The sequence below is a fragment of the Lithobates pipiens genome, unplaced genomic scaffold (assembly GCF_037356315.1).
Source record: "Lithobates pipiens isolate NorthernLeopardFrog02 unplaced genomic scaffold, aLitPip1_a1.2 Scaffold_19, whole genome shotgun sequence".
NCBI lineage: Eukaryota > Metazoa > Chordata > Amphibia > Anura > Ranidae > Lithobates > Lithobates pipiens.
In genome coordinates this window covers 551,543,075-551,567,455 of record NW_027507764.1, presented here as the reverse complement: position 1 = coordinate 551,567,455, position 24,381 = coordinate 551,543,075, and the positions used below count along the sequence as shown (strand labels likewise).

At 47.0% G+C, this 24,381-nt stretch overlaps 1 protein-coding gene across 2 annotated transcripts in view; it reads right to left on the bottom strand.

Moving 5' to 3' along the window:
• SNTB1 (syntrophin beta 1) overlaps window positions 1-24,381 on the bottom strand; it is a 237,519-nt gene that overhangs the window by 60,115 nt on the left and 153,023 nt on the right. For both annotated transcript variants that reach the window (XR_013277708.1, XM_077493278.1), the window contains exon 3: window positions 23,398-23,605. Coding sequence is in view for 1 of the 2 variants with exons in the window: in XM_077493278.1 (XP_077349404.1) it covers window positions 23,398-23,605 (208 nt within the window). In the remaining variant the exon portion in view is untranslated. The remainder of the gene's footprint in view (window positions 1-23,397; window positions 23,606-24,381) is intronic.

Sequence of the window (24,381 nt, the reverse complement as noted above, 5' to 3'; positions counted from 1 at the left end):
AGGCCTCTATAATTAAGCCCAATGTGGGTGAAATGCGTCAGTGGGGCCTGACTGATGGGTGGGGATTTGAGCTGAAGCCTGTCTTTCATTTACCTTACACTAGAGTTGAATACAGTTTGTGGCGGTACCTGTATGCTATATTATGGCTCCCACAGTGGTCACATGATTGGAAGACATGGCAGCTGGACATTAAAACCCACCTTTCTTGCCGCTGCATATATGTGCATTCAGCAAGAGGTTAAGTAAACCCCAATCTTTATTCTTTTATTATACTCTCTGCAATCTACTGATAAACCAAATGTGCTATGAGCCATGGGTCTAATCATTTTAGTGGGGGGTTCCTCAGACCTGAAATTGTTTTAGTTTCAGGGGTCCCTTCATAGTAAAAAGCCTGAGAAAGGCTTGTCTAATGATTTCCTTAAAGCAGGGGTCTCCAAACTTTCTAAGGAAATTATGCCCTATTCTTGGCGTCAGTGGCAGGAGGTATGCTCCACTGTTGGTGTCAGTGGCAGGAGGTCTGCTCCACTGTTGGTGTCAGTGGCAGGAGGTCTGCTCCACTGTTGGTGTCAGTGGCAGGAGGTCTGCTTCACTGTTGGTGTCAGTGGCAGGAGGTCTGCTCCACTGTTGGTGTCAGTGGCAGGAGGTATGCTCCACTGTTGGTGTCAGTGGCAGGAGGTATGCTCCACTGTTGGTGTCAGTGGCAGGAGGTATGCTCCACTGTTGGTGTCAGTGGCAGGAGGTCTGCTCCACTGTTGGTGTCAGTGGCAGGAGGTCTGCTCCACTGTTTGTGCCAGTGGCAGGAGGTCTGCTCCACTGTTGGTGTCAGTGCCAGGAGGTATTCTCCACTGCTGGTGTCAGGGGCAGGAGGTATTCTCCACTGCTCGTGTCAGGGGCAGGAGGTATTCTCCATTGTTGGTGTCAGGGGCAGGAGGTATTCTCCATTGCTGGTGTCAGGGGCAGGAGGTATTCTCCATTGCTGGTGTCAGGGGCAGGAGGTATTCTCCATTGCTGGTGTCAGGGGCAGGAGGTATTCTCCATTGCTGGTGTCAGGGGCAGGAGGTATTCTCCATTGTTGGTGTCAGGGGCAGGAATAATGCCTAAAGAGAAGGGTAAAAGCAAGGAAAGGGCTGCATCCAGCCCTAGGGTTTGGAGACCGCTGCTTTATAGTGCAAGTTCACTTTAAGCATCTGTCCTTAGTCGACCTAAAAGAATGCCCTTATAAATCATATTCAGTAGATTCCTACTTTGCTGATAACCAGGCATTTTGGACACATAAGCCTCCAACGCGTATGCACACATCTTTTCTTGTATCAGCTTCTCCTAACCACCACTAGAGGTAAGAAGTGAGACAGATGGCACATACATCGAAAACACAAAATTAATCTCTTTTCTTGCTTTTGGCACCCTCTAGTGGTGACGAGGCACAGATGCAGAGAAGAGAACATGTAAAAACCCTGCCTATAGACTGAAGGTCGTGTCTGTCTCTCTTGCTGCCATTGGGTGGTTCTCCTCACTCTCTCGTTAGTAAAACATTGTTATTGGCATAGGAACTGGGGATAAATCTTTATGTCGCAGAATCCAACAGGACAGATGTTCCCATCCCTTTCCCAGTATATCCAAAACTAAGAAAAAACTTTGGGCCAGACATATTATTTAAAGCAAGGGTCTCCAAACTTTCTATATAAAGGGCCAGTTTACTGTCATTCAGACATTTTGGGGGCCAGACTAGGACCACCAGGAGTAGAAAAGGTCCCAATGTCAGTGGGAAAAAAAACAATGCTCCATCCTTGGCGTCAGTGGGAGGAAGTGTGCCCCATCCTTGGTGATAATAGGAGATATTTTGCCCCATTACTGGTGTCATTGGGAGGAGCTGTGACCCTTCAATAGGGTCAGTGGTGGAGAATTATATCCCATGGTTGGTATCAGTGGATGAAATAGTGTCCCAAAGGCCAGATAAAAGCAAGCAAAGGGCCACATCTAGAATTTGGGGAGGGGCACAGCCAGCCGAATGAAAAATTTTGGCAAAACACAACACGCAGCAATGCAAACGCGATCATGCAAACAACACTGTGCGCCTTGTACACAGGTGTCAGAGGCTGATAGATGATGCAGTTCTGGCTACTAAATGCTGGGGGCCACTCTGGGTGCCCTACCTGCTCTGGATCAGCATCATGTGCCATATGGCCGGTCATTGGTTGTTGTGGTGCTGGCAGCTGACGCACCTGCACCATGGGAAATGCATGATGTTGTGTGGCACAATTATCGGTTTATCCATGTAATTGATAGGACAAACTGCCTCTCATATTAAATCAACTGAGGACTTTTTTTTACTTTAAAATCTGGGACAATCCCGTATTATACGGGATTGTTGGCAGGCCCAACTTCGACTTCCTCCATAGATACAGTGGAAAGAGCAAGTGTAGCCATACAGAAGCTTGCTGTGGTGGCACTTGACAAAGGCGAGGAACCAAGAGCACTAGAGGAGGACCGGGGCTGCTCTGTGCAAAACCATTACAGAGAGCAGGTAAGTATAAAAAAAAATATTTTTTTTAAATAACAAAAAGAAAATGTAATCCTTTAGAATCTGAAAATAAAACATAAAAATATCCGCACTCAGACTGGCTACTAGGTATAGAAAGCTGCTAGCACATTTTTCTGGTCACAAATAAAACATAAAAATGCAGCGCTTCCATAAAAAATGAAATGTGCACATAAAGTCCATTTTCCTTTAAGAAAAATCCCACCTTGATAGGGAACGCTGTTCCTTCTGTGTGTAGCAGCCTCCCCAGCATCCCTCCTAATTACTTACCTGAGCCCCATCTCTCTCCAGCGATGTCCGCAAATGTCTAAGCTGTCCGGGACACTCCTCCTGATTGGCTGAGACACAGCAGCAGCGCCATTGGCTTCCGTGGCTGTCAATTAAAGTCAGTCAGCCAATCAGGGGAGAGAGGGGGTGGTGCTAGGTCTGGGCTCCGTGTCTGAATGGACACACACAGCTCTGACTTGGCTCCATTGCCCCCATAGGAAGCTGCTGGCTATGAGGGCACTCGAAAGAAGGGAGGGGCCAGGAGCAGCAAAGAGGGACCCGAGAAGAGGAGGATCCAGGTGCAAAACCAACAGCACAGAGGAGGCAAGTATGACATGTTTGTTATTTAAAAACCCCCAAAAAAAACAAGCCTTTACAATTACTTTAAAGCACCTCCCCCACAGTTAGGAAGCACCCCCTAGGGACACATTTAACCCTTTAACTGCCCGGATGTTAACCCCTTTCCTGCCAATGTCATTAGTACAGTTACAGTGCATATTGTTTAACACTGATCACTGTATTGGTGTCACTGGTCCCCCAAAAAAAGTGTCACTTAGTGTCTGATTTGGTCACCGCAATGCCGCAGTCCCGCTATAAGTCGCTGATCGCCACCATTACTAGTAAAAAAATAAAAATAAAAAAAAAATCAATAAAAATATCCCACAGTTTGTAAACACTATAACTACGCTTATTGTTTTTTTTTTTTTTTTTTACCAAAAACAACATGCAGCTGAATACATATTGGCCTAAATTGATGAAGAAATTCGATTTTTTTAATTTTTGTATATGTTTTATAGCAGAAAAGTAAAAAATATTGCTTTCTTTTCAAAATTGTCGGTCATTTTCGGTTCATAGCGGCAAAAAATTAAAACCTCAGAGGTGATCAAATACCACTAAAAGAAAGGTCTATTTAAGGGGACAAAAAAGGGGCATACATTTTATTTGGGTACATCATCGTACAACCGCGCAATTGTCAGTTAAAGTAAGGCAGTGCCGTATCGCAAAAAATGGCCTGGTCATGAAGGGGGTAAAACCTTCCTGGTCTGAAGTACCGTATTTGCCGGCGTATAAGACGACCTTTTACACTTAAAAAAACTGGCCGAAAATCGGGGGTCGTCTTATACGCCGGATCAGCCCCTCCGATGCCTGCTGAGGATTCGGTAATACTGTATGTAGCTTCGGCTACATACAGTATATACCGCTGAGCCAATCCCAGCGAGCGATGTATTCAAATGAATACAGAGCCTGCTCGGATTGGAGCAACAACCTCTGCCAATCCGAGCAGGCTACTCTGTAGCCTGCTCGGATTGGCTTTGAGAGTCAGAGGCGCGGGCTGATGATGATACAGCCTCTGCCAATCCAAGCAGGCTTTGTATTCATTAATAGAATACATCGCTTGCTGTGATTGGTTCCAGCAAAAGCAGGAAGAAGAATATGGCGCCAGCTCCTGCTTCAGCAAGGACGGACGGAATATCAAGCGTCGTAAGCCTTGGAAGGGGGTCGTCTTATACGGTAAGTACAAGAAAAAAATGCTTATACAACAGTAAGATTAGGGGGTCGTCTTATATGCCCGGTCGTCTTATACACCGGCATATACGGTAGTTAAAGGAAATGTGCACTTTTAATTGTTTATGAAAGCGCTGCATATTTAGGTTTTATAATCCTTTACAAACGCTTTAAAGTAATGAGAACTCTTCGCTATCCTTTCCAATATAGTAAGTCCCAAAACCCCTATATACATGCTTGTCGTCTCATAAGAAACAAACAGGTTTCAGGGATAAAACCACAGGGTGGCCTTGCTGGAAACACGGATCCAAAGGAGGGACTCCGGTACAGTAACAGAAAGAAACAAGTTTCTTTTTTTTTCTGCACAAGTTTATTTCTGGCCTGTTTAAAATTTGGAATTTTCCTGCGTTGAAACACGTGTCCAAATTCCATTCATTTTTATGCAGGCAGACTAAAATCTATTTCTTGAATGCTTCCTCACTATGCGCAGAGCGGAACAAAACAATCACAAGAGCTTATACAGTGCAACCTTGGATTACGAGTATAATCCTTTTCAGGAGAACGCTTGTAATCCAAAGCACTCCACACCATCCACCACACTTGGATGCTGGACGCCGTGACGGACGGTTGGATGGACGTAGTCTAAAGGAGCCGCCCTTATTCGCCAGTATCACTACCATAATATCTACCTTTTGTCAAGACCAACTGCTTTGCCCCAGTGTTTTCCCGGGGTTCTTTCCATCTGCCCACCTGTACTAGGGGGTTGGTCTCTTAACATCCTACGGCTTTTTTGGCCCTTCCTGTTGGGGTGACTACAGTAGGAGTTCCTCAAGGGGAAAATAACCATTGGCTCTATCCGTCCTGTCTTCTCGTCTTGTTTTTAATTACAAGTTTCATGAAATGCTTATTTAATACCCTATTTTGAATATACCTGTTTTATGCTCTATACCTACCCCTGAAGAAGGAGACTCAGACTCTCCGAAACGCGTAGGGTGTTCTAAGCAATTAATGTGTATACAGATTAGTGTGTTTATGCATTCCTTGTTTTATACATTTTTCTTACAATATTATTTTTCAATAAATTTTTCTTTGTACTTTATATACTTGATACTTGTACGTGCCTAAAAAGTCCACCACTAGGGGTGCTTTAATTCTTGGTTTACAATTTTGGATGTAGCACACAAAAGAGCAAATTTATTGTCTTCCACATATATTTCTCATAATCCAAAGCACTCGCATATCAAAGCGAGTTTCCTTATAGAAGGCAATGGAGACGAAGAGAATTAGTTCTGCATTGGCTTCTATTGCATGTCAATATCGCATGTGGCCAGAGACTCGGAAATACGTGGAGACCGCTCCGATGCACTTTGGGAATGGGGTATTTCCGAGTGTTTCCGAACGGCTCCGAGTGTCACCAGCGCCCCTGCACCTCTGGCCAAAATGCGGTACTGCACAACGCAGAGGCTTTAATCCTGCTAGTTTTGCAAGACAACACTTCACAAACCAAGTCAGGATTTTAAAAAAAATAATAGCTCGTTTTGCGAAACGCATGTTAACTGTGTTACTCGCAATCAGAGGTTCCACTGTAAATGTATACTAAAATGGAAGTAAATCCAAAGAGTTTACAAGTACATACAGCGCTCCTAGGAGAAGTTCAAAGTCCCTTGGTCAACTGGAACTTTCATCTGTATCTGTAGAGCATCAACAGGGTAGAAGAATGGATGAGGCAGATGGATGGATAGATGGATGGATGGATGGATGGATGGCTGAACAGAAGGGACAGAGACTGGAGCCTCTGCAGCTCCCCCAGAAGATCTGGGTGGGATCACCTCAATGTAGAAGAAATTGAATAGCAGGGCGCTGAGGTCAGTATCAAATTAAAAACACTTTATTGAAATAGGCAGCACACTTACATTGAAGTTAGCATGAAACAGAATGGATAGGGAACACCTGAGACCAAACAGCTGTGATCAGTGTGAGATAGTAGGCATCACTGAGCAAACAGAGATTGAGGATAACAGGGAGCCAGCCAGCTCAAAGTGTAGATACTAGTGGTGTCATTCAAGGCTGAACACGAGGATGATAGCTGTCAAAATGCCTGGTGGATGTCGGGAAAGGAGGTATGCATGACCGTTTCCAGGGGCCTTCTCCTTTTCTTCAAATGCCTTTTAAAGAAGAGGGCAAAGTCCCTGGAATTGCGTCATGCATACCCCCTCTCAAGACATCCACCAAGCATTTTGGTGTGAAGCCTTGAATGCCGCTGCTAATATCCATACTTTGAGCTGGCTGGCTCCCTGCTATTCATTTTCTTCTACATTAAAGTGGAATTAAAGTCCACTTTTTAACTGGTACCTACAGGTAAGCCTATAATAAGGCTTAGCTGTAGGTACAGTGAATATCTCCGAAACCTGCGCATTCACAGGGGATGCTGCCGGTGACGTCACAAGCACATGCGCTCTGAAGGGACGGCATACCTGTGCCATACCTGTAGAGCTCCCGCAAACATGCGTAGGAGTAATGTCATCTCGGCCCTGGCCATTCATACAGCCGGAGCTCACAAACCAGGAAGGAAGACCGGATAGGAGTGACAGCACTGCACTGGAGGGCTCCGTGTGCAGGTAAGTGTCATAATGTGCTAGTATGCAGTGCATACTAGTACATTATAACTTAAACCTGCAGGGGACCACTTTTTATTTTTGTGGTGATTTAATACCACTATGACACTGTGTAACCACCTACCATATCTGCGCGGTGGCAAAAAGGTGGGCTTTAATGCCCATACGCCGCACATATACATTGCTAGGCGGCTGATGTTTCTGGGCTATGAGCACGTTCAATGCACGCTCCCAACACAGACATTGTGCTGTAAAAGACAACTCTTGGTGCCCCCCCCCCCCCCCCCGGATTAAAGGGATGCAGGGCAGGTGGAAAGGGGCTAAAGAGACTCTAGATCGCCCACCCCGATCCACTTATCCTTACTTGTCGGCTAAAGAGGTTGAAGCTCAACAACGGGAAAAGCAAATATTATGTATATGCAAGAGTCATGTGTATTTTTCCTTGAATCTCGGTGAGCTTTGTGTATTTCTTCCAGATCTGTGCAGTAATGCAATGTGAGACTTCCTGTAATAAAGACCGGTCACTGCTGCTTTCTCTCCTTGTGCAGGGTGACTGGTCTTGTCTCCGCCCCCCTCCTATAGTTTTCTACAGGCAGCCTGTATTGGGTGGAGCCTGCTGGGTCCCTCCTACAGCTCTGCTCTCTGAAACTGCAGCACAGTGATGATGTCACTGCTACAACTACATGGTAATATCTAGGTTTGCAAAGGCAATTGGTGCACATCAAGTAGCTTTATAGATTTTAGGGATTTAAAGGAATATACTGTATTTCAATGACAGTTGGATGTGCCCACAGTCCAGCTTTAGGACAGTATACGTAGAACGAAAGGGGCCTGTGAAAGCTTGGTTATAGCACTCTGTAGATCTAGGCAAGATACATGAACATTTCTATATGTGCAATCATTAAAAATCTCTAAACAGAAACATTAAATTGTTAGAAAAGTTTACATAAACTTTGCGGTTACAGACAAATCCCGCAGGCTCTTATGATTTATGTCTTTTTTTTTTTTGTTTACGGACCTAAAGTATGTTTTCGGAAACGCAGACTGCTGACCAAGTCCTTATGAATAATTATTCTCTGTACAAGTGGCTCCCACTGTGTAGAAAAAGAAAACTCGACATATCCCCTCGGATGTTATTAGGATCAGTCACCATTCCTCAAAAAGAAAATCTGATCTACATTTCCTAACAGAACAAAGAATGGTGGGGAGGGGTGAGGCTGGAATTATGTACATCATAACTGATAACGCCAAACTGATAAGACAACCCTCGTCTGCTGGTCATGTGATGTCCGTTGTCTCCCTACTCCCAGGATCTGACTACATACCTGAGGTCTCAGTCTCCGTTCACACTGATGCGGTGCAGGATTCACAGCGATTCCCGTGCATTTCCCACGCTGCATCACAAATCACACTGCGTTCATGTGAACCGCTGTGGGTGTCAATGTTAAGTTCCTGGTGTTAAAATGCAATATGATTGGCCATACAAAATGAATGGGCTCAAATTGCACTGCATAGAATCACATGTGATTTGAACAGGAATGCGGTGCAATTCCACTCTGAATCACATGCGGTTTCCCGCACCGCATCACTGTAAACAATCACTCAATGAGCCAATGAGGACATTTTATATAAATATTTAAGAAAGTAAGATTCCTATATCTAGTATACAGTCAGCATGCCCGTGTACCTGGAAGGGTGCTGTATATAGTCAATGTTGCCATGTACCTGGAAGGGTGCTATATAGTCAGTATAGATATAAACCTAGAAGGATGCTATATAGTCAGTACAGATATGTGCCTTATACAATCAGTATGGCCATGAACCTGGAAATTTGCCCTATGCAGTCGTTATAGCCATGAACCTGGAAAGGTGCTGTATATGGTTTTGGATAAGAACCTGGAAGTAGTACTGTGTACAGTCAGTTTGGATAAGTACCTGGAAAGGTGCTGTATATAGGCAGTATATTTATGTACCCGGAAGGGTCCCCTATAAAGTCAGTATGGATATGTACCTGGAAGGGTGCTGCATACAGTTAGTATTGGCTATGCACCTGGAAGGGTGCCATATACAATCAGTATGGGTATGAACCTAGAAGATTGCCCTATACAGTCAGTATAGCCATGAACCTTGAAGGGTTCTGCATACAGTCAGTATTGGCTATGCACCTGGAAGGGTTCTGTATCCAGTCAGTATTGGCTATGCACCTGGAAGGGTGATTTATAAAGCCAGTCTTGGTTATGCACCTGGAAGGGTGTCGTATACAATCAGTATGGCCATAAACCTGGAAGGGTGCCCTATATAGTCAGTATAGCCATGAACCTGGAAGGGTGCTGTATACAGTCAATATACTCATGAACCTAGAAGAGTGCCCCATTACAGTCAGTATAGCCATGAACATGGAAGGGTGCTGTAAACCATCAATATACACACGAGCCTGGTGCCATATACATAGTATAGTGCCTTGTATCAGTTGGAGGAATAATGTCCCGAGGGCCTGAAAAAGGCAAGCATAGGGGCCACATCCGCCCCCGGGCTGCAGTTTGGAGACCCCTGCTCTAAGCCATACTGCTTTGCAAAATTCCTTTACTCTTTCATGGACCACCTGACCCCAGTACTTGGGGGATTGTTTTAACACCTACTTTTGATAAATTGCATCAGGCTTATTACACCCCTTATCGGATCATTCGTCCCTCCCCTTCCTACGCGGTCCTGATACCAGATTTCCTGGCTGGATAGATTGAATGTCATTACAATGACCTTTTTCCTGAAGCTCTTTACTACTTCAGAGTATTACCAATGCCTGTGCCGATGACAGTGCTGCGAGTTCTACAGAATTTGGAATACAACCCGTCTAGGATCAATAAGCACCCTCTCTATCGGCACAGTCTTTGTAGACGATTGGGGTCCCCCGTTTACTTCATTATTATAGGGCAGTACAAATAGCTCTACTCACACGCCACCTTTGAAAACCCCAATTTGGGTGCTGCTAAACCGTCCGTCACCTCTTATCCCTAATACACCCCCTTACAGAATGGGATTCTGTCAAATACTAGATCCCATCTCACTACATTTGCCACTTCTGAACCAAGTCCGTTGTCCGATGTCCTCCCTGGGGATTTGATGTCCCCTCCAGATTTCAATGGTAGACCCCCGAAAGGGTTTCGCGGATGTCTATTCCCTTCTTACTTCCAATGGGGTTAAACCCTTTGAATACTTTCGGGAGGAGGAGGAAATCTTTTGTTATATACCTCTTAGACACTACGTAAGCTTACTTATATGCCATGCGACTATTCCCCTGGTCCTCACCCGCGTCTCTAAGACTGAGAACAGAGTGATTACATGACTGTTGATCGCCTGGTTCCTGCCATTCAAGACCCCTGGTGTCAGCCTCTCGCAATGCCTGTACATCAGAACTCAGGGAGGGAGGGGCAACACAAGGAACCAATCAGCTGTGCTGCAGTGCTCACAAGACACATGCTGATAGGACGAGGAGAGAGAAGAGTGACATGCTTATCAGTCTGTTTCTCTTTTGTTGTCCAGTCACAGGCTGGGGGTGGGGACAAGACCTCTTTTCATTTCGCCAATTGCAGTAGAGAAATGTCTGGTCTCCAGACTGGCTGTGCTTAGTGACAGATCTGTGTAAATTCAGGAGTGAATAGACAAACACAACACCTTTGGCAGATAAGGTCTTTTGTATATTAGCTTTGGTCTCTCTCTTCAGAGTGCATTTGACATCGCTTCCTTACTGCCTGTTTTAAAGTGGTTGTAAAGGCTTAATGCATTCTATGAATGCAAAAAACCTTCAGTGTTCAGCTGCCCCCTCAGCCCCCCTAATCCTTATCCAAGCCTGATCCTGATCCAGCGATGTGCAAGAGAGCCAAAGTTCTTCTGGGTCTCTCCCACCTGATTGGCTAACATGCCGCATCAGGAGCCATTGTCTCCTGCTGCTGTCAATCACAACCAGTGAGGCGGGAGCGAGGGGGGGAGGGCCTGAGCCACACTCTGTCTTATGGACACAGATAGCTGGCTCGGGAGCGAGCACGTACAAGTGCCCATAAAGCAAATGACTTGCTATGGAGGCACTGAACAATGGGGAGGGGCCGAGAGCACCAGCGGGGGACCTGAGAAGAGGAGGATTGGGACTATACTGTGCAAAACCACTACACGGAGCAGGCAAGTAGAACATGTTTGTTATTACAAAAAAATAAAAAATCCTTTACAATCACTTTAACCCTCTGAGCCCTGCACTAGTGCACCACAACCATATGCAGTACACGTGGCCATTGGACAGGTTCGGCAGGCGCTGAACCTGCTAAAAACAGCAGGGGGTAAAATCCCTGCTGCGGTATGTGCGCACCCCCTGCGAATGCAGCAAAACGAGGAGCGACATGGGGGGGCTCAACCGCAGGATTTTACTGCCTCCCCTCCAACCACGAGTGTATATGTGCCCTAAAACAGCTTCTTTATTTGTACAGCATCTTTTATTTTAGCGGTCTGTCTGGAGTCCAGTAATAAACAGCTGGATGGACCCTGACCAGAGAACCCGAACGAAGAAACTCCGAGTGAAATCTTTGTGTAGGTGTTGTGAGTAAACAGCGAGCACCGCCTGCAGACAAGGTTTCCTAAACTCCGGAATCTCCTTCCTGTTGTTGGCTCATCTGCGGGATGTTTGTTAGGGGGAGTTCAGGGGGGGCCCAAATAATATTCCGTACGATGACATCACTGTGATGGTTCTCATCCTGTTCATCTTCATTGATCTGGAATAAAAGAATGTCCTGTACAAAGGCAACAGAACATGGCACAAGAAACAAGGCGCACGCTTCTATCTGGACGTCAGGGGGCTCCAAACTTTTCAGTATATCAAGGATCAAGTCGTGTATTTTCAGATATTGGTGGCCCAAAAAAAAAAAAAAATCCATCCATTTATTATTCATTGAATTATAAAACTGACTTTTTTTTTTTAGAATCAACATGATCTGATTTAAAACAAAAGAGGGGGGGCAGAGCAGAAAACAGTGCACCCACACCCCATCCCCCCCCCCCCCGTCCAGTTGGTCGGTTCCCAGCACTTACCCCATCTATGGCGCAGTGCCAGCTTCCCCTTGCTTATCCTCCTTGTTGTCACAGCATCTCCTCCCTCCTCCTCCTAGGCCAATTAGTACGTTTCTCGTTTTGGCCAATCGGGAAACAGGTCTCACGGCCCGCTTCCTGACTGGCCGGGAAGAGAATCAGCATGACAACAGGGAATGTTATTCAATGGGAAGAACGCCCCTTACATTGGTGGTCAGTGGGAAGAACGCCCCTTACATTGGTGGTCAAGGGGAAGAATGCTCCTTGCATTGGTGATCAGTGGGAAGAATGTCCCTTACATTGGTGGTCAGGAGGAAGAATGTTCCTTACATTGGTGGTCAGGAGGAAGAATGTTCCTTACATTGGTGGTCAGGGGGAAGAATGTTCCTTCCATTGGTGATCAGTAGGAAGAATGCTCCTTACATTGGTGATCAGGGGGAAGAATGTTCCTTACATTGGTGGTCAGTGGGAAGAATGCTCCTTGCATTGGTGATCAGTGGGAAGAATGTCCCTTACATTGGTGGTCAGGAGGAAGAATGTTCCTTACATTGGTGATCAGTGAGAAGAATGTTCCTTACATTGGTGGTCAGTGAGAAGAATGTTCCTTACATTGGTGGTCAGGGGGAAGAATGTTCCTTACATTGGTGGTCAGGGGGAAGAATGTTCCTTCCATTGGTGATCAGTAGGAAGAATGCTCCTTACATTGGTGATCAGGGGGAAGAATGTTCCTTACATTGGTGGTCAGTGGGAAGAATGCTCCTTGCATTGGTGATCAGTGGGAAGAATGTTCCTTGCATTGGTGATCAGTGGGAAGAATGTTCCTTGCATTGGTGATCAGGGGGAAGAATGCTTCTTATATTGGTGGTCAATGGGAAGAATGCTCCTTACATTGGTGGTCAGGGGGAAGAATGTCCCTTACATTGATGGTCAGGGGGAAGAATGCTTCTTACATTGGTGATCAGGGGGAAGAATGCTTCTTATATTGGTGATCAGGGGGAAGAATGCTTCTTATATTGGTGGTCAGCGAGAAGAATGCTCCTTACATTAATGATCAGTAAGAAGAATGCCATTAGAAAAGTGGTCAGTAAGAAGAATGTTCTTTATATTGGTGGTCAATGGGTGAAATGCTTCCTACATTGGAGGTCAGTGGGAAGAATGTCCCTTACATTGGAGGTCAGTGGGAAGAATGTCCCTTACATTGGAGGTCAGTGGGAAGAATGTCCCTTACATTGGAGGTCAGTGGGAAGAATGTCCCTTACATTGGAGGTCAGTGGGAAGAAGGTCTCATATTGGTGGTCTTTAGGAAGAATGCTCCTTACATTGGAGGTCAATGGGAAGAATGCCTTATATTTCAGTAATCAGTAGAATGTCCCTTACAAATAGCTAAAAAGATCAATGGTGTCAATGGCAACTTATTTAGGAGGCAAACATTGCTCAATGCTCAAGGAACCCCTGGGAAACTCTTGTGGTTGAAAGGCTGTAGTAGAGAAGTTGATGTTGAAAATCTGAGGACATGTTATAAGTTTGGTGGGTATCTGAAGACCACCACCAAAAAGCACATAAATTCCCTATGTGCGCACCAAATGCCTTTGCATATCCAGATATTACCTCGTAAATGTAGCAATGACATCATCATAGCCTGTGGCGAGAGCAGGGTTGTGGGAGGGGCCCAGCAGGCTCCACCCACTACAAGCTGCCTGCAGAAAACTACAGGAGGGGGTGGAGACCAGACCAGTCCCTCTGCACAAGGAGAGAGAGCAGCAGTGACCGGTCTTTATTAGTTGGGCTGATGCTCCACAATACAGAAGATTATACAAATCTGTCTTGAAAAACAAATGTATTATCCTCGACAGGCTTGGAGGGAAAAAAATGGTGGAAACGATTTGCTTTCGCAACAGGAAAAGCAGAACACACCCATGATGAGCGGACCAAGTTCCCAGTATTTATCAAACAAGGAAGACGTGTTCAGAATGGCTCACCAGGCCTGGAATGTCATAAACACGTAATACAAGATGTAACCACCAACAGATGCACATTACCCGTCACTTAATCACTTCTCTCACCACAAACACGACTTACCCTTCCATGACGGGACAAGTACATCGTGTTTACATTACAAGCAACGGGATTCAAGGTCAGCTCCGGCCCGCTCCTCAGTCTTGCACAGCTGCACCGGCTCTTCCCCTGGACTGAAATGGCTTCCTCTGATTTCACCGCACACTGTGAGCTTCTCACAACGTGCATTAGAAGCTGCAGCAAGTCATATAGAGCAGACTTCATTTCCAGATTGGAAGATGTCCAGCATCATCCAGCCCCTTCTTCCCAATCTTGACTTCCCTGGGCCTGCCCCTCTCATTCACTGGCTGTCCTGCTGCTTTGTGAACACAGGAGGTCAGCCGCTCAGAATGGGCACTGTTCTAGGATGCTTTCAACTTTCTGAATGAATGCAAAGGGGTTGATTTACTAAAGGCAAACAGACTGTGTACTTTGCAGTTGCTCCAGAGCTTAGCGAATGAGGTAAAGCTTCACTTTTCAAAAATGAGCCAATCACATGCAAGGAAAAAAACAACAACAAAAAAAACATTTTTGCTTGCACATGATTGGATGATGGAAGTCATTAGAGCCTTTGCTCATTTACTAAGCCCTGAAGCAAGTGCACTTTGCATAGTCTATTTGCTTTTAGTGAATCAACCCCAAAGTGTTCTCTGATTGGACAAGGTCTCAGACGGAGACAGCCCAAGTCTACCTCTTGTCCATTCAGAGAACACTGTGCATTAAAAAAATATGTAAACCCAACACGTCATATTCCTGGTTTGTGCCTGCTGTACCATGTACTTGTATGAAAAAGTATCCTGATCTCTTTGTAATGCTTCTTTGGTGTGAAATCCCTGGTGTTCCTGCCAGTCTCTCTTCTTTCCTATTAAAAACTGACCACACTATGCATAATAGCACAACATGGTGGGTTTTCTGGTTGTGCTGGGAACTCAGCCTGCTCTTCTCTGATGATCAGATTTGCCCCGACACGCCCCTATACACATAGTTACATAGTTAGTCAGGTTGAAATACGACACAAGTCCATCCAGTTCAACCACAAAAAAAAAAGAAAAAAGAAATAATATCATACAATCCTATATACCCACAGTTGATCCAGAGGAAGGCGAAAACCCCCAGCAGAGCACGAACCAATTTGGTACAGCAGGGGAAAAAATTCCTTCCTGATCCCCCGAGAGCAGGGGCATTGCTAGGTGGCAAAAGGACTAGGGGCATCAGCCCGAAGTCCAAGGCTGGAAACGGGGGGGGGGGGGGGGGGTGTTGTACGCGACGCAGGTTTTTTTGGCTGGGCCCTGACACTGACGGTAGTGACCTACATACACTGACCTACCTACACTGACGATAGTGACCTACCTATACTGGACATTTACATACACTGACCTACATACACTAACGGTAGGGACCTACCTACACTGACATTTACATACACTGACCTACCTACACTGGCCCACCTACACTGGCCCACCTACACTGGCCCACCTACACTGGCCCACCTACACTGACCCACCTACACTGACCCACCTACACTGACCCACCTACACTGACCCACCTACACTGACCCACCTACACTGACCCACCTACACTGACCCACCTACACTGACCCACCTACACTGACCCTAACATACACTGACCCTAACATACACTGACCTACCTACACTGATCTATCTACACTGACATTAACATACACTGACCTACCTACACTGACATTTACCTACACTGACGCACATACACAGCCATGGTGTGCGGTGTAACAGCAGCCAGGCAGCCAATCCTCAGAGGAGGAGCCGAGGAGGGGAGGAGAGCGGCTTGCCCGAGCGCCAAGCGGGGATGTGGCACGGCAGCCGCTTTGTAATTCCTGCCTTCTGGATCCAACAGCGCCTATGATGGACGTCACACGTCCCGCAGTCCCGGCATTGGACCAGTGGGGCGTCCATCATAGACGTGCAGGCTCCAGAAGGCGGGACCTGCTATGGCACTCAGCCACACTCGGCAGTGCTCGGGATCAGATTGGTCCCGGCGTTCGCCGCGGCGCTCGGGGGTAGCAATGGAGACCCTGCAGAGCTGACACTCGGGGCTTTAGGGGGTCACATTCGGGGGTTCAGCCCTCCCTAGTCACCCCCTCGCGACGCCTCTGCCCAAGAGGCAATCAGATTTTCCCCGGATCAACTTTACCTATAAATGTCAGTACCCAGTTATATTATGTACACTTAGAAAATAATCCAGGCCCTTCTTAAAGCAATCCACTGAGCTGGCCACAAAGTTTTTGCCTATTTTAAACCAAATGGCTTTTTTTATTTTTTAAGGCTAGGTTTCACATATACTTTAATTCAGGAAGCGCATTCTTTGAATGGCGCACATGTCATGCATCTGATTGGATCCTGAATGCAGCAGGCCGGCCACTCATCAAGGGACCCGGAAGCTACTGGAGATCACTGGAGTAGCGGTGTGTCTATTTCAGTCTATTTCAGTGTTTTGTAGCTTCCAGGGGGATCAGCCAGTTATTATATCTATAGTTACATTGATTCAAGCTGGTCCAATGTAACTATATATATATAAAATATCCATACCTTCTTCTTGCTGGTAAAGTGAGTAAAATTCTTCTTTTTAGCACAGCTGCAGCATCTGCTGGTGTCATTAGGAGATCATCGATCATTGGAATTGTTTGTTCAAGTGAAAGCTTTTCAGTCCTGGACTCTAATTCATTGTATCAAGCAGAGATTGCTTCTGCAATGGGGACAGACCTGGGAACCTCAATAGGTCAATGAAAAGCCGATTACTAGTCATTCTTCATATACCGCCCCCCACAAAGGTGTTTATCCTTTTGAGCCTTTCTGTATCCTTAGGTACTCTGGATTTGCCTGACACAGTGGTAGATCTATTGGCTTCCTATCCCAATCCTAATTGTGTGGCAAGACAGTCTCTCTGTGTGACATTAGTAGGGTCAGGGGCATTGATAGGTCTACAAAAGATCTGGGGCTAGAGCCCATAGTGGCATAGTAAAGAAAGTCATATGCTTGGGCGGGCATACACATGTATATACAGTAATATACCTGTGTGTATATATCCCCAGAGAGCCCCCCCTTAATATGAGGGTCCCCAGAGAGCCTCCCTTACATTAGGGTCCCCAGAGAGCCTCCCCTTGCATTAGGGTCCCCAGAGAGCCTCCCCTCCCCTTGAGGATTCCTGCAGAGACTCAAGGGTATGGGAAAATCGGCCCAAGTATCATTTTGTGCTACTAAGTAATTTGTATGGAATTTGATAAACCCCACCTCAGCAATAGTAGACCCTCCAGCAACAATAGATCCCCCACACAAAAACATCCCGCCCCCCCAGGAACAATGCCCCCCGCAACAAAATACCACCCCAACAACAGACCTCACCAGCAATAACAGATCCTCCAGCAGCCAGCAACCCTCAATAGTAGATCTTTCCCAGCAACAGTAGACCCCCTGCCAGCAACAATAGACCTGCCCAATAACAATAGACCTCCCACACAAAAATAGACTCACAACAATGACAACAGATCTCCAACAGCCAGCATCAATCAAACCTCCAGCACACCCTAGCAATCCTTGCCAAAAAATACATTCAGTTGTGGAGGTGCTGCAACTGCGTTTGCCTGCGATCCCGCTAAAAAAAAGCCCTGGGGGACACTAATCTGATGGGAAGACTCTTATGTATAGGGGGACCTGATGTTATAGAGAGGTTCTGATGTGATGGGGAGACTCTGATGTATAGGGGGGCCTCCGACGTGATAGCGAGGTTCTGATGTGATGGGGAGCTCGCATCTATAGGGGGGAAACCAATCTGATGGGGAGAATTATGTATAGGGGGACCTCTGATGTGTGGGGATGACTCCAACATGAAGGGGGACTTCTGATGTGATGGAGAGACTCTGGTGTCTAGGGGGACCTCCGATGTGATGAGACAGGAGACCTCTGATGTGATGGAGAGACACTGGTGTATAGGGGGACCTCTGATGTGATGGAGAGACACTGGTGTACAGGAGACCTCTGATGTGATGAGACAGGAGACCTCCGATGTGATGAGACAGGAGACCTCCGATGTGATGAGACAGGAGACCTCCGATGTGATGAGACAGGAGACCTCCGATGTGATGAGACAGGAGACCTCCGATGTGATGAGACAGGAGACCTCTGATGTGATGGAGAGACACTGGTGTATAGGGGGACCTCTGATGTGATGAGACAGGAGACCTCCGATGTGATGAGACAGGAGACCTCTGATGTGATGGAGAGACACTGGTGTATAGGGGGACCTCTGATGTGATGAGACAGGAGACCTCCGATGTGATGAGACAGGAGACCTCCGATGTGATGAGACAGGAGACCTCTGATGTGATGGAGAGACACTGGTGTATAGGGGGACCTCTGATGTGATGGAGAGACACTGGTGTATAGGGGGACCTCTGATGTGATGAGACAGGAGACCTCTGATGTGATGAGACAGGAGACCTCCGATGTGATGAGACAGGAGACCTCCGATGTGATGAGACAGGAGACCTCCGATGTGATGAGACAGGAGACCTCCGATGTGATGAGACAGGAGACCTCCGATGTGATGAGACAGGAGACCTCCGATGTGATGAGACAGGAGACCTCCGATGTGATGAGACAGGAGACCTCCGATGTGATGAGACAGGAGACCTCCGATGTGATGAGACAGGAGACCTCCGATGTGATGAGACAGGAGACCTCCGATGTGATGGAGAGACACTGGTGTATAGGGGGACCTCCGATGTGATGAGACAGGAGACCTCTGATGTGATGGAGAGACACTGGTGTATAGGGGGACCTCTGATGTGATGAGACAGGAGACCTCCGATGTGATGAGACAGGAGACCTCCGATGTGATGAGACAGGAGACCTCCGATGTGATGAGACAGGAGACCTCCGATGTGATGAGACAGGAGACCTCCGATGTGATGAGACAGGAGACCTCCGATGTGATGAGACAGGAGACCTCCGATGTGATGAGACAGGAGACCTCTGATGTGATGGAGAGACACTGGTGTATAGGGGGACCTCCGATGTGATGAGGCAGGAGACCTCTGATGTGATGGAGAGACACTGGTGTATAGGGGGACCTCCGATGTGATGAGACAGGAGACCTCTGATGTGATGGAGAGACACTGGTGTATAGGAGACCTCTGATGTGATGAGACAGGAGACCTCCGATGTGATGAGACAGGAGACCTCTGATGTGATGAGACAGGAGACCTCCGATGTGATGAGACAGGAGACCTCCGATGTGATGAGACAGGAGACCTCCGATGTGATGAGACAGGAGACCTCCGATGTGATGAGACAGGAGACCTCCGATGTGATGAGACAGGAGACCTCTGATGTGATGGAGAGACACTGGTGTATAGGGAGACCTCCGATGTGACGAGACAGGAGACCTCCGATGTGATGAGACAGGAGACCTCCGATGTGATGAGACAGGAGACCTCCGATGTGATGAGACAGGAGACCTCCGATGTGATGGAGAGACACTGGTGTATAGGGAGACCTCCGATGTGACGAGACAGGAGACCTCCGATGTGATGGAGGAACCTCTGATATGAAAAGGGGCATCTTATGTGAAATGAATGTCATCAAGGTGGTTGTATGGGTCACCCCAGACTCAGGCTTCCCATTGATAAGTAACATTTCCATTTTGTACATGTTAGACGGGGTACCTCTGGATTTTGCTGACTGCTCTAAAGTGCTACAGAAATACCTCTGCAGAATACGTTTATAGATATAGATCTCTAGATATACATTGTATCTCCACCTATATAGAGCTGAGTGCAGGGCACAGCGACGCTTCTATGTTCATTAACGCCTAAAGAGCCCGGCTCACTTGTCCTCTAATTATCTGTGAACTGCACCAGCGAATAGAACATCTCCTTCATTCTCAGATTAAATAAAAGCACTTTTCAGATGAGCTAAGCGGAACAGAGAAACCCCAATTCAAAGGAACCGACTAATTACACTTCCCGGGAGGCTGTGGTGTATTTGATGTGTTCTGGGCTTGCTGTGAAGTGGCGACATTCAATGAAAGCTGCATACGGAGTCCCCTCTTTAAGCAAATACATTGCATGGAAATGACAAATTCCAGTAGGTGGCAGAGAAAGGCCCCGTCTACGTTACTGATCATAGTTTAAAGTGGACCTGTCATTTACAAATAGGAACACTGACATTAAGTAGATTTTCCTAGATTGTAAGCTCTAACGAGCAAGGCCCTCTGATCCCTCCTGTATTGTATTGTAACTGTACTGTCTGCCCTCATGTTGTAAAGCGCCGCACAAACTGCTGGTGCGCTATATATATATATATATATATATATATATATATATATATATATCCTGAATCATAATAATAATAATGAAACACAGCTTAGAGCAAGAACGTGATGAAGTCAAACTATCAAAATCTTAAAGTGGACCTTCAGCCCCAGTCACTTCTTTATTTTATCATAATTTACCATTTATTTTGAATCGCACCCCAGTGCACTAAGGCAATGCACGTGTCATTTATTTTTTATTTTAAGGGGAACCTGCGCTTCTGCCTTTATCACTTGGTCAAGAATGGTATCCCTCCCATCTGAAACCCCCCAGGATACCCACATCATGCACCCCAGGAGGCTTTGGGGCTATGTATAAAATGCTGCGCATGTGCAAAATGCTCCACATTGTTCAGTGGAGCGTCATCAGGAGCTGGTTGTTCGGACCTGGAAAAGAAAGCTTCTGTATGGTCTTATGGCTGCACCATCTTTTATGCATTTTTTTTTAGGGTGTGCCCCCCAAATCTTTGTTTGTCTAGGGCAGTGATGGCGAACCTTGGCACCCCAGATGTTTTGGAAATACATTTCCCATGATGCTCGACTACACTGCAGAGTGCATAAGCATCATGGGAAATGTAGTTCCAAAACATCTGGGGTGCCAAAGTTCGCCATCCCTGGTCTAGGGTATGGATTCTGACCAAATCCCTTTGGGCTGGAGCACCCCACCCCCTCATCATTGCCTCTTATTAGTATCCACCTGTGTTATAGGTGGAGTCCTTTTAGTTCTCCCATATAGAGGAGTGTATTTCTCCCATGGTTCAGAGAAGCAGGATCTTCCATTATATGGATAGTATAGGACCCACTAATTTGGGGTACTTTTTTTCAGTAAGTGGGCTTAGCACTATATTAGCAACCATATAATGTGACCAAACCCCCATATTTTATGAATATGTTCAGGTGTTTTTAACTAGCCTTGGAGGATAAATGTAATTTTTGCATGTGTGCGCTGTATTCTTTTTTCGGTCTGTATGGTCTTAGGTCTGCACCATCTTTTATGCATTTTTTAGGGTGTGCCCCCCAAATCTTTGTTTGGAAGAGAAAGCTGATGCTGGCAAGTGGCAACACAAGCCCCGGCGTGTTGGTTTTTAGCGATTTACTTGAAAATGCTGCAGTTTCAGAGTGGATGAGCATGTTGGCCTGGACATAGATTATGCAATTTTCCTTCCTGCTAGATTCCCCCATGAACACAGTCAGTGTTGATAGTGGAATCCCTCCCACTGCGCTATTGTATTTTGACAGCTGGAGGTTTCCCTGCTGTCAGGACACAATGATCACTGCTGGTGGCTATAGCTGCCGGCAGTGATCACATGAAAAAGAACCAAACAGGCTGGTGGTACTGAAAGTGATTGATAGATCCACTTCAGTACCACCAGCCTGACTATATATGGATTGAAATTCAGCCAGTTCAGCAGGTATTTTGATCCAGCTATGGCTGGCTTTATGTGCATTCAACACACCAGACAAGATATTAGGGGGTTAAGAGTAGAATTAAACATAGGATGGGGGGGTGTGAAGTTCCACCTTAACCTTTTGTTACCAACATAAGACGTGTGCAGTCACAAAGGCATTAACACTCACACATCGCAGAAATGCGTTGCTGGGTGGCCGATATTTCTGTGCTGAGCACGTGCTCCAGGACAGCTCTCGGCAGGGCCAGTGCTACCACTAGGCAGCCGCCTAGGGCGCACTGCTGCCTAGGGCGCCCGGACACTGGTGTTCCTACTCTCTTCTCTCTGTAGCAAGCAACTAAGTCTCAGCATCAGCAGGCAGCCGCCGCTCCGTTCGCACATAGTGTCAGAGGCGCAGCGGTGGAGGAGGACTGTGTGTGTCCTGACTCCCGAATGAATGGAAGCAATCAAACATTCATTGATGGGTGCTGGTAGGCTGCATTGACGGGCCCTGGTAGGCTGCATTGACGGGCCCTGGTAGGCTGCATTGACGGGCCCTGGTAGGCTGCATTGACGGGCCCTGGTAGGCTGCATTGACGGGCCCTGGTAGGCTGCATTGACGGGCCCTGGTAGGCTGCATTGACGGGCGCTGGTAGGCTGCATTGACGGGCGCTGGTAGGCTGCATTGACGGGCGCTGGTAGGCTGCATTAAGGGGCGCTGGTAGGCTGCATTAAGGGGCGCTGGTAGGCTGCATTAAGGGGCGCTGGTAGGCTGCATTAAGGGGCGCTGGTAGGCTGCATTGATGGGCACATTGATGGGTGCTGGTAGGCTGCATTGATGGGTGCTGGTAGGCTGCATTGATGGGTGCTGGTAGGCTGCATTGATGGGCGCATTGATGGGCGCTGGTAGGCTGCATTGATGGGCGCTGGTAGGCTGCATTGATGGGCGCTGGTGGGCTGCATTGATGGGCGCTGGTGGGCTGCATTGATGGGCGCTGGTGGGCTGCATTGATGGGCACTAGTACGATGCATATTGATGAGCACTGGTAGGATGCATTGATGGGCGCTGGTAGGCTGCATTGATGGGCGCTGGTAGGCTGCATTGATGGGCGCTGGTGGGCTGCATTGATGGGCGCTGGTGGGCTGCATTGATGGGCGCTGGTGGGCTGCATTGATGGGCACTAGTACGATGCATATTGATGAGCACTGGTAGGATGCATTGATGGGCGCTGGTGAGGCTGCATTTGATGGGCACTTCATTAAAAAGTTGGGGTATACATGGGCAGGGCAAAGGGGTTGGAGTCGGGGGTGGAACAAAAGGGGGCGGCAAAATGAGGTTTCGCCTAAGGTGTAAAAAATTCTTGCACCAGCTCTGGCTCTCGGTCCCCGATAATGATCAGTAGTCGCCGGGACTGACTCCCAATTGTGTGACCACTGTGACAGCCGATCACATAGGTCACATGATCACTGATCTTTTCGCCCTCCTGGGACGCCAGGCTGGGTGGGTAGAGGTTAAAGGGACTTCACGAGAACTTTTTTGTGGTCATTTATCTTAAAAAAACAAAAACAAAACAAAAACAATATAAAAGGCCAAAAGATACACCAGACTGACCTTTTCTGCCAGCCAGCCCATGTGCCGAATTTCATGACTTCCGGAGATTCCGTTTTTTCCCAGCTGACTTTGGACTTCGGCGGTCACCTTGGGGAGAAGTTCCGTCACGGCTCCATGAATAGCGCTGAACCAGGTCTGGGCCGCCGCGGGATCTTTTGCTCGCAGCACCACGGTATGCTTGGCATCAGGTGAATGCAGTTCTAGATGTCTGCAATAGAGAAGAACAGACATTTACAGCCGGATATCCCGGGATCTGCTCATAATCCGGTGTTCTTAGCTCTGGATTGTCGGATATTTTCACAAAATCTTGCCACACACAGTTTAATAAAAACCGTACAGCCCTCAACTAATCTCCTGGCAGATATAACAGATACAACTCTGCATTCATTAACCCCTTCCTGACAGCCTTTTATGAGATCGCAACACCGGACCATTGTCACCTGTTTGCTCGGCCACCAGACCATGTGATCGCTGTGATTGGCTGTTACAGTGATTAGGTACCTGGAGGCCCATCCTACCAGCTCCCAATTAAATCTGTGTGACCAGGAGCGGTCAGTGATGTCACAGTGCGGAAGGTAGGCTCCCAGCACAAAACAGGCACACACATATGTGGAGGCACAGAATAATGCCAACCTGACACATGCACTATAATGTCAAAAGTATTGGGGCACCCGCCTTTACACGCACATGAACTTTTATGGGATCCCAGTCTTAGTCTATAGGGTTCAATATTGAGTTGGCTCACCCTTTGCAGCTATAACAGCTTTGACTCTTCTGGGAAGGCCGTCCACAAGGTTTAGGAGTGTGTCTATGGGAATGTTTGACCATTCTTCCAGAAGCGCATTTGTGAGGTCAGGCACTGATGTTGGATGAGAAGGCCTGGTTCACAGTCTCTGTTCCAATTCATCCCAAAGGTGTTCTCTCGGGTTGAGGTCAGGACACTGTGCAAGCCAGTCAAATTCCTACACCCCAAACTCGCTCATC